Source organism: Ooceraea biroi, chromosome 7 (genome assembly GCF_003672135.1).
Source record: "Ooceraea biroi isolate clonal line C1 chromosome 7, Obir_v5.4, whole genome shotgun sequence".
NCBI lineage: Eukaryota > Metazoa > Arthropoda > Insecta > Hymenoptera > Formicidae > Ooceraea > Ooceraea biroi.
In genome coordinates this window covers 11,832,919-11,844,769 of record NC_039512.1, presented here as the reverse complement: position 1 = coordinate 11,844,769, position 11,851 = coordinate 11,832,919, and the positions used below count along the sequence as shown (strand labels likewise).

The window sequence follows — 11,851 nt, the reverse complement described above, 5'->3', positions numbered from 1 at the left end:
ACCTGTGACTCAAGCCGAATTTATTCCGTGAAAATCTGATCAAATTATACGATCGACGATTTCTCTTCTCGAATAATGACCGGACCTGTCGAAATCGAATTTTTGTCGCGGTTTTTTATTAACGAATCATTTCGCGAACATCCAAGAGAGGATTTAACGTGCCAACGAGCGACGTGACAAAACACCTTTGTACCGAGAAACGTCACGCATCGGCCTCGTGGAAATCGCGCGACGACTCGTAAATCACGATTCGAAACCGATTCAGTCGTTCATTAACGGATCGCCGACCACGAATTGTTTTCATTCATCGGTTCCTGTTTGCGTGCGTCACCTGGGCACCTGAATGAGCGCACCTGCGCGCGAAGCTAGATAACTCATAAAGATCCTGATCCTCATTTAGGATCTCGTTGTGGTGACAGAAAGAGGACCTAAATTTCTTTTTCTACAACTAACTAAACTCGAGTTTATTATGCTTTAAATTGATACATAAGAATTAAAATAGGAATCATAGCTACATATGTTTATTAACATCCAATCTTGTTAATCTTAAATCTTTGACAGTTTCTTTTTCATTTTGTACAACTAAATACACCAATCGCGATTCGAACCTTCAAATCGCGCCATCCACGCCTAGAGACCTCGTAATTCGTTCAGCTTTACAAAAGTTCATCAGCACCCCTCCTTCCTTAGCACCCTTTTGCTCCCCCTCATCAAGAAACTCCCTTTTTCTCGCGAAGCTCCTTGAAACTCATAAAATCCATCTAACAATACCAACTGCTCCGCAGAATGCAGCGGCATGCGTCGTAGCGGCGCGCGTCCAGCGAGATGCTGAAGGAAGTCGGCTGCGGGAGTACTACACCCCCGCCTGGAGAGGGCGGCGGGGCGAACAATCGACAAGTCGGTGCGAACGAAGGCGGCGGCGGTGGCGGTGGCAACGGTAGCGGCAGCGGTGGCGGCGGTGCCGGCAATGGCGGCGGGGGTGGCGGGGGTGGTATCAGCGAGGGTGCCCTCGGCTGCGGCGGCTGCGGAAGAGAGATCGCCGAGCGCTGGTACCTGAGCGTGGCTGGTCGCGCATGGCATTGCGGCTGTCTGCAATGCTGTCACTGCCGAATCCCCCTGGCCGCCCAGCTCTCCTGCTTTGCCAGAGACGGCAACATCTACTGCAAGGAGGATTACTACAGGTTAGTGCGGCGCGAGATTGTTGGCGGCAGGATGGAAGAGTACGCTGGGATGGCGTATCCATGCATGTATATGAAGGGAAGATTGTTGTTCCATTCCTCTTCCGAGAATGAGGCTCTGATGCTCACAAACGCGAGGGTATTTGACATACGCTCGAAATGCCGTTCAGCATTTAGAGGGTTGATGGATATAATGAATTTCATGAGTCTGGTATATGCTGGAATTTTTGATTCGACAACTTATTGTCTTAGGAAGCTTTAGGATTCTAAATTATATTTTGGAATGTACCTCAAACTACGGAAATAGAAAATCATAGTTTTGTTTTCTAAAGAGATTTTCGAAGCCTGAAACCGTCCTTTGAAGTTACTTCTGTGCAGTTTTTCAAAGTCGGTTATCGTAAATTTTGCGATGTTGCGAAGAGGATTACAAATTGCGGGTCGGAATATTATGCGACTAATTACTACGGCTACTGAATGATATGTTATTAATTAAAGTCGCATCAGGCAGTGTATACTTCCTTGTTCCAAAATATTTATTAGGATAGCGTTCGATTTACATAGGAGCGTTATCCCCTTACCTCTTTCAATCAAAATAACTTTTTCGCGAAACCCTGTAGACCACACAAAATGTCTACTAACAGCCGTCTCCGCATACAATTCTAGTCGTTATTCAGGAATTGGACCTTAAATTCCACACTCAACGTGGCGATACATTCGCCGATAAGAAATGTGGGAAAAGAATGAGAAGAAAGTCAATCTCAAAGAATCAAGAATACTAAATGGCTGCTTATTAAAGTATCAACCAATTATACAATTTTTAATTCAAATTGGGAAATTTTGTTATTTAAGAAACTCAAGATATTAAACGTTCAAAGTTGCAAGATTTGAAAAATTCAATAATTTAAAGAAGATGAAGTTGAAAAATTGGGAAAGACGATAAACATAAGCGGATAAATAAATATCACACGGAATAATGCGCTTTACGCAATGACGTCCAGCGTTTCGGGACGAGGGTGGAATGAAAGGCTGAGAAGCGAGTTCGTTAAAGCGCACAGGGGAGGAATTCAGCAGCCGTCGTCCATGCAATATGCAACAACGCCAGCCCTTTGTTTCCGTCTACGCGATTGTGAATGGCCCGCTTCGATCGCTTGCGAAATTCAGCTCAAGCGAAATTTGTAATACACATTCGTAAACATTCGCAAAACGGATAATATACCATTACACATTCCCAAATATACGTACTTAGTATAATTACAACTTTCTTCAATTTAAATTTTTGTCAGCAAAGTTAAGAAAAATTAAGATACATGATAAATAGAGAAACAAAAAGAAATTCAAAAAATTATTGTAGAAGAACATGAAGAACTGCCAAGATTTTAATTTAATTACAATATGATTAAAATGTAATGTAACATTAGTGCAAAACAATGGTTCAATAATGACACAGCACTATTACAATGAAAACTAAAACGGTATGCTGAAATCTTAAAAGCTGCAAGTTTCGAGTTGTTAAATTTTAAAGTATCAAATTTTTAACAATACGCCAAGTGATTCTTCAGCTGACAATTCTTTCAACGATTAGAGACTCGAGAATTCGATGGAATTATATAGTGTGTTTCAACAATCTACAGTAAAGGCTAATTTTTGAATTGTTCGATTCTCTGATTCGCAGACTATTCGCGGTGTGTTCGCGATGTCGCACCGGTATCTCGGCCTCGGAGCTGGTGATGCGTGCGCGCGACCTGGTGTATCATGTGGCGTGTTTTACTTGCGCCTCCTGCGGCACTCCGTTGAATAAGGGCGACCAATTCGGCCAACGAGACGGACTGGTGTATTGTAGGTGAGAAACGGGAGCGTCCGATCATTACTATCTTTCAAAGCCGTCTCTCCTTGTTATCAACGAGTTCGATGACGAGGTTGACAGGAACACGAGGCGCTTTGTCGCACCGAGTCATTCTCCCCTTCTCCCTTCCACTGCGCTAATGACGGGTGTTGAGTGCTAATGATGGTCATTGAAACGGATTCGGTCTCGGGTTCTAAGAAAACGACCGTGATGACGGATGCTGTGAGGTGTGAGAACGCCGGCATTCGCCGGTGACTCTTAAAAATCTTGTAAGGAAATCAATGATTTAAGGGTTAATGAAATAAGCACTTTTCGAAATTACAACCGCGAACATTTTGCAACAAAAAGTCCTGCAATTTATCTATCCAGCTGACAACATTGCAACCGTGAAATCTTCATGAAAGATTGATTATAAACTCTCTGGATCCAGTAACGGCCAACAACTTGCCGAATTTTATAACTATCTTTATTTAAAATCATATTTTATTTTCTTATCTTTATCTCATGCTACTCTGCGCTTGAGAAGCTCGTGTACACGAACGCGAACGCGATCATCGCGCGATTTAGCCTGCTTGACGACCCCGCATTTAAAATAATCGGATCATTGATACCCCAACCCCATGGAATCCGACGACCACGTTCACAAAATCGAACTCGTTCATCGAACTCGACTCATAACGCGGGGGTCAGGTCGTCTATCGACTACTTGACAGAGAGGTTGACGACTGACGAGCACGTCGCTCCCAAGACCGCACTACGAGTTGCTGTGCTGTGCCGGGGATTACGGGAGTGGCACCGGCATCGAGGACCTCAGCTCGCCGGGGGTGTCACCATTGCCTGCCTACTACGAGCAGAGTCCGATCGCCTTGTCCGGCACCGTGCAGAAGGGTCGGCCCAGGAAGCGGAAGCTGTCGGAGGTCACCGGCTCCGAGCTCCCCGTTACGATGAGGCTGGCCGCTGGTGAGTCAAGCCAATGTATGTTCCGCGATCTTGTACGATCGTGAACGATTTTCTTTGCCTCCGTCTCTGCTCCTTTCTCTCGCCCCCTGAGCGAAAACAGCGATTCCCGGATTCTTTGACTTGGCATTCGCTTTTCACGTTTGAGGAATGCAAATATGAACTTTGATCGCTCTTTTCCTCTTTTCTCTCTTTATCTTGCTGGTCTCTTTTCATCTGCTTCTCCGTCTTTTCTCTTTCTCTCTCGCTCTCTCTCCCCATTCCACGCTACAGTAAACGAGTTAATCGGCGGAGTTGCATTATTTGCCGAGCTACGGGCATAATGGGGGCGTCCATACGCGTGCAAACATTTGCTCGGGCGTTCAGGAATCGCAGATGTTATTTCGTTTCGTCCGCGATTATTCGGCTCGTTAGCTGGAGCGTTCAACATCGGCGAGCGGGATTCTTTGACGGGTTCTCGCGCGCTACGCAGATGTCTGCCTGATCTACGATTCCGTACGCGACTCCCCGATAACAGAGACCTATGTCTCATAGCTTTCAAGCCCCTCGATCCACCTTGTCTCAGTCGCTCTCTCGATCTTTAATCGCTTCATTTCATTGAATAAACGTTGCAGCGTAGAAGCGCGAAGAATCACGGCACCACAAAGAGAGTAAACGATCGCGAAAAATCGCGGTGTGGGAAACCGGATGCTGCGCTGGATGTTGCGGTGCTCCGGAGTAGGAAAGTCGGCGCGTAAATCGTGCAGTTAATTGTTACGATCGCGGTATCGTCGGCGATCTGAATGAGGCGCGGACAGGCGTCTCGCGGCGAGTCTCAGTCGAGGGAAATTAGCGGAAATGGCGATTACGCCGAATCGAGATCGGTGTCATCAATTTCCTCGTCCGCTCGGTTTACATCATTTGTCGTGCGGCACGATCGTATCGCGTACCGATATGGTTCTCGGCGGTTTTACGATCGTTTTGGCCTGGCCGCGAATCAAGATGGCGAGATGTGGACCGACCGGTACCGCGCGCGATTCCCAGTTATTTTATAATCGACGACAGCGAGGATCATTCTCTCCCCCTTGGACTACCGACCGGAATTTACGACCAACAGCCATAAAATCGTCCATGAAGCCCTGCGCGCGCGAGGCCGCGGCTGAGAACAACCGGACCTGGGAGAGAAAGACCCTCTCCCGCGGTGTTTTATTGTCTTTATATATAATTGGGACAGTTTTTGCGAAAGAGAGACACGCCGACAACGAGAGATATTCCATTCCATCGTGAGACGTCGAGCGACCGACGGCGGATCGTAGAGGCACTCTCATAGCGATCGGCATGGAACTAGCAGAAGCAGGCCTTAAGAACTGTTTCCAAGTTGCAACGTGGTCATGTAATGCGAACCTTAATATACTGTTATAAATGAAACGTCTGATCAATACGAAATTAAAGATTCAAGGATTTGAAAGGTTTATTATTATTTCTGAGCATGAAAACTACTTTCTTTATGATGATGAAAAGATGTTCTTTGCATGTATGTGACATATAAATTTTACAAATTTAGAAATGTAACTATAATGTATTCAGACATAAAACAATGAATTATATACCAAATGTAAAGAGCTCCAAGGAATATATACTTAAAAAGACTGTCTTTACGTACTTTATAGTCTTGTTAAACGCTTTTGTTGACTAAGTGTTGGTAAATCTGAACTTCAATTAACTTTTAACAGTTCCAATATCATACATCAGCATCTTTATCTCTCAGCCAATTGGAATTTCCTTCTCTGCATCCAAAGGATACAAATCACAAGTGCATTCTTTCAGAGGAACAATTTACACGATTGCGAAATTAAGAAATTGATTTATATTCCACGCAAAGAATGTAACAACTTAATATAAATTTGAGTTGCCTTATACGATAGGAAAATTATAAATGATTACATTGAACATTAAACGCACACGATGTAACTTTATCACGCTGTGAACAGATTTAATACCAGCGAGGATATTTTGCGTGACCGAAAAATGGTGAGACAGTCGTGTCTCGTACTTTTTATCTCGAAGTAAAAAATGAGATACTGCCCTTGTGTGCAAGGCCAGGGAGCGCGAACCCTGGGAAGTTCTCTTGAAGCGGCAGGGAGGGTGGGTGGGCAGACTTAGCAGTTTAAGAATGAGATTACAATTTGTCAGGGCAAGTTAGAAGTCAAAATCGCCGGCGACCGAGGACCGACGATCGACGAAGAAGCGAAAGAAGGGATTCCTGCTCATGGCGCGAGCAAGAAACTCGCGCAGGCGGCATTATAGCGCTCCGGCCGACCGTTCTGCTGGCAGCGGCCACGCATTGGCCGCGGCAGCATTCTTTTCCGGACAGATCGGCCAATCGATGCATCTCACGATGCCGATACCTATCTGTCACTGTCCACCGGGGCCCGAAGCCGTCTCTCTCGAAAAGATAGAAAGACCTCGCCGCGCAGGGCGCGCTGGAGAAATTCTAATTCCCGATTCGATTCGCGCGTAGAACCATGCCGGAACTCGAGAGGCCATTTCGAACGGGTCCGTGTGTCCCCGCAAGCTGCACTTTCTCATACTTTCTGCACCTGGCAGAACGAAACGAGTATACCATTCAGATTTTCGACAGACGAATAAGAAATTGACTTTCTCATAATATTATCTTGATGCCTAAATAAGTTTGTTTTAAGCGAAACATGATTTTTCGCAAGCACGGGACATACCGGTGCTGTACATTTTGCTCCAAGTTTCCAGAGGTGCAGAAGAAGTCGCAACCCATCGTCTTAATTGATCAATTAGCAGTTGTGTCACCTTGCACGAACTTATCTAAATTATGGTGGACGATAATAAAGAAGCGTAGACAGAGTAAAAAGAGAGGCAGAAAGAGCGAAAGAGAATCGCAGAAAGAGGACGAGTGTGCGCGCAGTTGCGGTTGTTGCGCGCCGGCCGAGCGAAGGAACGCATCCAATAAATAAGACGACGAGGGTAACCATTGAATTCAATCGGGAGAAGAACGGGTTCCAGCAGGTGAGGGGGGATGGAGGCGAGAAGGGATTCCAGAAGTAAATCCCCGAGCACGTATGCGCCATTACTGTTTATTGTTCCGAACTTCCATTCCCAATGGACGGCGATCCGCCGGTTCGCTAAAAGAGAGAAGAAGACAAGGGCTGCGGAGGGCGATGGAGAGAAAAACCGTTTTCGCGAACGGTTGCAGCCGCCCGCGGAATTCGTTTTCTTGCCGAAGTGAATGACACGGATTTCGTTTTTTCCTGATGCCATGATCAGAAAAGCACAGTTACCCGCTTGTACGATCGGGGAGAAGAAAGTACGCCTTGCAAAGGGGTCGACATCTTGGATCACACGGGAGTCTCAAATTCTTCTGAGGTCATGGCGTTCAATCGAACGTGGCCAGCGAATGAATCAAAAGAGACTACAGAATAAAACATTATTAGCAGAATTAACGGGGAAATGTAGTTTATGAAAATTCTATTGATCTTTGCGTAGTAATTCTACACCCTCAGAAAGGATTTCTGATAACAAGACGAAAAATATTCTTGACTAATTTAATCGTATTACAAGTATAAAAAATATGAAAATAAAACAATTTTTAATTTAAATCAGTAATTTCTATTCTTCTCTCTCGAATTAAATAAGATTGTCTTACTGTCTCGAGACAAGAGTAACATATACAAATTTATACTTATATATTCTTGTATGTAGAATAATTTGATATTAGCGCCACTTTATAGTAGGCTTTGTCGATGTCGACGCATCATTTTCTCACAGTCGCTCGTCGACTCGGCGCTTCTGCGTCCTTTATTCGGATAAAACGGCCAATATTTATGTGTTGCAATCGAAAATCGGGAAAGTGTTTCTGTTATTTACAATGAATAAGTGCAATACTCTACAAGAAATATTAAAAGATATGGAAATGTAAGTAAGTATATACAATATACTTACTTGAGAAATAAGATTCGAGATAAGACATTTCCATACCTTTTAATATTTCTTGTAGAGTATTGCACTTATTCATTGTAAATAACAGAAACACTTTCCCGATTTTCGATTGCAACACATAAATATTGGCCGTTTTGTGCAGATTCTACAAATTCTCTTAGAAGAATAGAATAAGATGTCTTTTAGATCTCACAATATTCTTAAATCAAGAATATTTTGAACTTGCTACAAATTTGTATCTAAATCCTTCTGAGAAAATTAATGAGATAGCACCAAGATTATTTTAATCTAGATTTTAGAATTTTCTATTCAAGATTAAAATATGCTTCTTTTCAATAATAAATATGATTGTTGCTATAGCGATCTTATTTTATGATAAATTAAAGAGTAATAGCATTAAGTCCAGAAATCTTTTCTGTGGGTGTAGATTCTAGTAATTTCAGAAAATTCTAATAATTCTAATAATTTTAGAAAAGAGTATTCTATTTCAATTCGAGTACCCAATTCGAGTAACGTGACGCTTAAAAGTTTTCAAGTTTCCCAAAACTGCCAAAAATTTTCGAGATTTTGAAGATATCCTTCAGATTTCTTTGTGGCTTTAATTCTTGTCTTGGAAACTTAAACAATTCTTCGAGGAATAATCTTTCAAGTCATTTGATTCTGAAGTTTGCGATTTCTCATACGCATAAATGTATTAGAATAAATAACTTAATGAATTTTAAAGCACGATGTGTTGTCTGGCACCGTTTTCTTTCCTCATGCGTTCAAACGCTTCGCAGACTCAAAATACGTTATGTCGCTAGTTCAAAAGAGGCTTTCTAGTTGACATCGCCATTGCAGAACTAAGTCTGCATCCCACGGAGCTATCCTCATCGATGGAGTCACTGGCATACGACGCGTCCGTGAGCTCCCCGGCGCCGATGCACCAGAACCAGCGGACAAAGCGAATGCGCACCAGCTTCAAGCACCATCAGTTGCGTACCATGAAGGGTTACTTCCAAGTAAATCAGAACCCGGACGCTAAGGACCTCAAGCACCTCGCGCAGAAGACCAATCTATCGAAAAGAGTGCTGCAGGTAATATCTCCTATCTGTGTGATAAAGTGAATCTGACTTGAGTCAAATCTGACTTGAGTATTCTTCAATCTTAAATGTTTGACAAATTTTAAGTTAGAATAAATTAGCGCTAACAGTTGTTTGGCTTAACATGTTCCTTGCTTTTTGTGTCTCTGTATACTTTCTTTCCCCATAAAATTTCATTCTAAAAGGACTAATAAATTATTGAAGTTCCGATCACAGTCGTCAAGATAAGTCGATTATAAGCTTATGTCATCTTTTTTGACTTTGCGTTTAGGTGTGGTTTCAAAACGCACGCGCGAAATGGCGACGGCAGCTGATGCGGCAGGACGGCAGCAATACCGGCAGCAACGTCGGCTGTTCTGGGACGCCGACGGTGTCTTCCAGCACTGGCAATTCGCCGAATATCGGACCGACCGCCAGCATCCTCGATAGCAACAGCATGCCCTCAACCTCCATGGAGGAACTGCACGCCCTGCAGCATCTGCACTCCGGGGTGTCCTCTCAGGTCTCCTTCTCTGACCTGTCCTACTGACGACGGCTTGAGATGGAGGAGGACACTTACAGCAGCCTCCCCAGCCATCTTGGATGATAAATTATTTTATGCTTCCTTGAGAATCGATCTTAAAAATCTCGGCTCGTCAATAGACGTGCCCATCGTTTCTCGAAGAAGTCTCTCATTGCTAACGCTGGCATTTAAGATGATCGCTGATGGCGATATGACGAAAGTGATGACAGCGGTTCAAGCTTGACTTGTGTTCCGGAACATCCAGAGTGATTTTCACCGCGACAGTTAGATTTAAAAACAATTGCTTTAATTTTGTGGCAAAGCCAACGTAGTCTAAGGGCGAGTGCCCACCAAGTGCGAGATACATTCTTCGATCGCGTTGATTGGATTAATCGAAGATTCGATTTTTCGGCGAGATTTTCGACCTGGCATCGTTTCTTATGAGCGAGATGAGACATCCGAAAATGTGACTTTGAAAATGTGTTGGCGGATTTTATGAAGGAAGTCATCCATCGAAGGATTTTCCCGAAAGGGCAGCCTAGTCAGATAGAGTAACTAGTGGGTAACTCCAAGAACGATTATGCTTAAGTAATCAGTGATAATAATCATAGTTCCATGCACATCCGAATTACCAAAGATTACTAGACGAAGATAGTAAGAACGTAATCTAGGTATGTATGTGAAAGGAGGGTGTACCATTAGCGATTATATCAATTATCAATTATCGATGAGACCTCGGGCACTGTTTGACAAATGGAGTGTTCCAGAAAGATGTACACTAATGCACAGGTTCCTAATGAAACTTGAAAGATTTCTCTTTTTAATAAATATTTAATGTAAGCACTCTGCTTACTACAAAAATGTTTAACACCAATGTACTCTATTTATTACTTAATTTATATTTAATTTATTATTTAATTTGAAGTATTATGTGAATGGTCAATGTAAAATACAAAAGGACAAGAAATATTATTAAAATTGTCTCGAATACTTTTAATGAGACATTTCTAATAATTTATTGATAAAATTTTGGAACGTTAGAATAAAATTTTCATAGATTCTTAAAAACGCTTGATTCAAAAAGCTTTTTCTTTCTCCTATTAAATATCTTTATGTTACATGAAATATAAAATATTGAATGCATTGTATGTAACTATCTAGAACACCCCGTATAATGTCGTAGGGGCCGTTGAATTGTAAGTGAAGAATCGCCCATGCGGACGGACACGTACATGTGCAATCACGTAGCGAAATTATTTTATTTGTTCTCATACTGATTTTTCATGGAAATTTACGCGCGACTAATTTTTATCGGTTTCGCGCCGTTCAATCGATCAAAATTAATCAACTGAATATTCAGTCGAATCTATCATACGATTGTAATTAAACGATTACCATATACCACAATGGTGATTGCTAATACATTTGGTTTTGTTTCGCAATTAGTTGTCCGTAAATAAAACAATGAAATTTTTATTGTCATAATGTAAAAGTGTTTGTGAGGTTTTACAATTTGGATTGCTCAAGCAGCAAAAAAATGGCCAAACTTCGCATTTCTATTATTTATTCATCATTTTCATCTAAGAATCTTTTGAGAAGACGATAATAAATGCGCTACAGGCAATTAACATTCATTACAGATGTTAAAAGTAATTATTAAAATAACGATTCCTCTCTGCTTCACGTTGATATAAAATAATAAAAAAGATTTAATTTAATTCAAGATGCATTATTGCTAAAAGGAGAATATTGTAAGCAGAGATTGATGGAGTTTCACGATTAAGTGAAATCACGTGTAGGTCGATAAAAATCTATGCGCACGTCTGCGATTTTTATATTTAGCGGCGTAAATGTATGAAGATTCTGAAAAAACGGCGTTCCTCTGCTCGTGCCAAAACGTAGCTAAGAATCAAATTTTTTAACGAGCTGCTGGAATTCAAAGAGCGTGGTATATTTTTGCAAATCGCGGCCCAGATTTTCAAGTGAACCGCTTGAGAGACGAAGAACTTCGTCCTGATCAAGTTTCTCGCGTTATGTGTTCTTGCATTCACGTTTCTCCCTCTGGATCATCTTTGAATTCGAGCAGTATAAGGCACACATGCACATACACACATACACACGTGTTTGACGCAGGTATGTGCACACGATTGCAAACAAAGATTAGGTTGTCGCGCGAGTCCGCGAAACTTTAATCGAGTGTAAACTCTCAAGCATATATGCAACGTATATATATGCTGATAAAAATAGGAGACTCTATTGTAGATTTAATATTTTTCCAATATTGAAATATTTGAAATTTGGAATATTGGGGAATCATTCAACTTGATCACCGACGGTCTAT

At 42.1% G+C, this 11,851-nt stretch overlaps 1 protein-coding gene across 1 annotated transcript; it reads left to right on the top strand.

Annotated features, from left to right (window-relative positions):
* Window positions 1–292: 292 nt before the first annotated feature.
* Window positions 293–10,397, top strand: LOC105279806 (LIM/homeobox protein Lhx9). The gene is made up of 5 exons (XM_020031832.2): window positions 293–1,181; window positions 2,851–3,018; window positions 3,770–3,981; window positions 8,767–9,002; window positions 9,280–10,397. The coding sequence occupies exons 1-5, from the start codon at window positions 826–828 to the stop codon at window positions 9,535–9,537; spliced, it is 1,230 nt and encodes a 409-aa protein (XP_019887391.1). The 5' UTR covers window positions 293–825; the 3' UTR covers window positions 9,538–10,397.
* Window positions 10,398–11,851: the final 1,454 nt, after the last annotated feature.

Bases quoted from the DNA above. Each gene is read 5' to 3' on its own strand.
- LOC105279806 (XM_020031832.2), top strand. From the start codon at position 826: ATGCTGAAGGAAGTCGGCTGCGGGAGTACTACACCCCCGCCTGGAGAG. The intron at 3,982-8,766 runs GTGAGTCAAGCC...TCGCCATTGCAG, and splicing joins TACGATGAGGCTGGCCGCTG to AACTAAGTCTGCATCCCACG. The intron at 9,003-9,279 runs GTAATATCTCCT...CTTTGCGTTTAG, and splicing joins TATCGAAAAGAGTGCTGCAG to GTGTGGTTTCAAAACGCACG.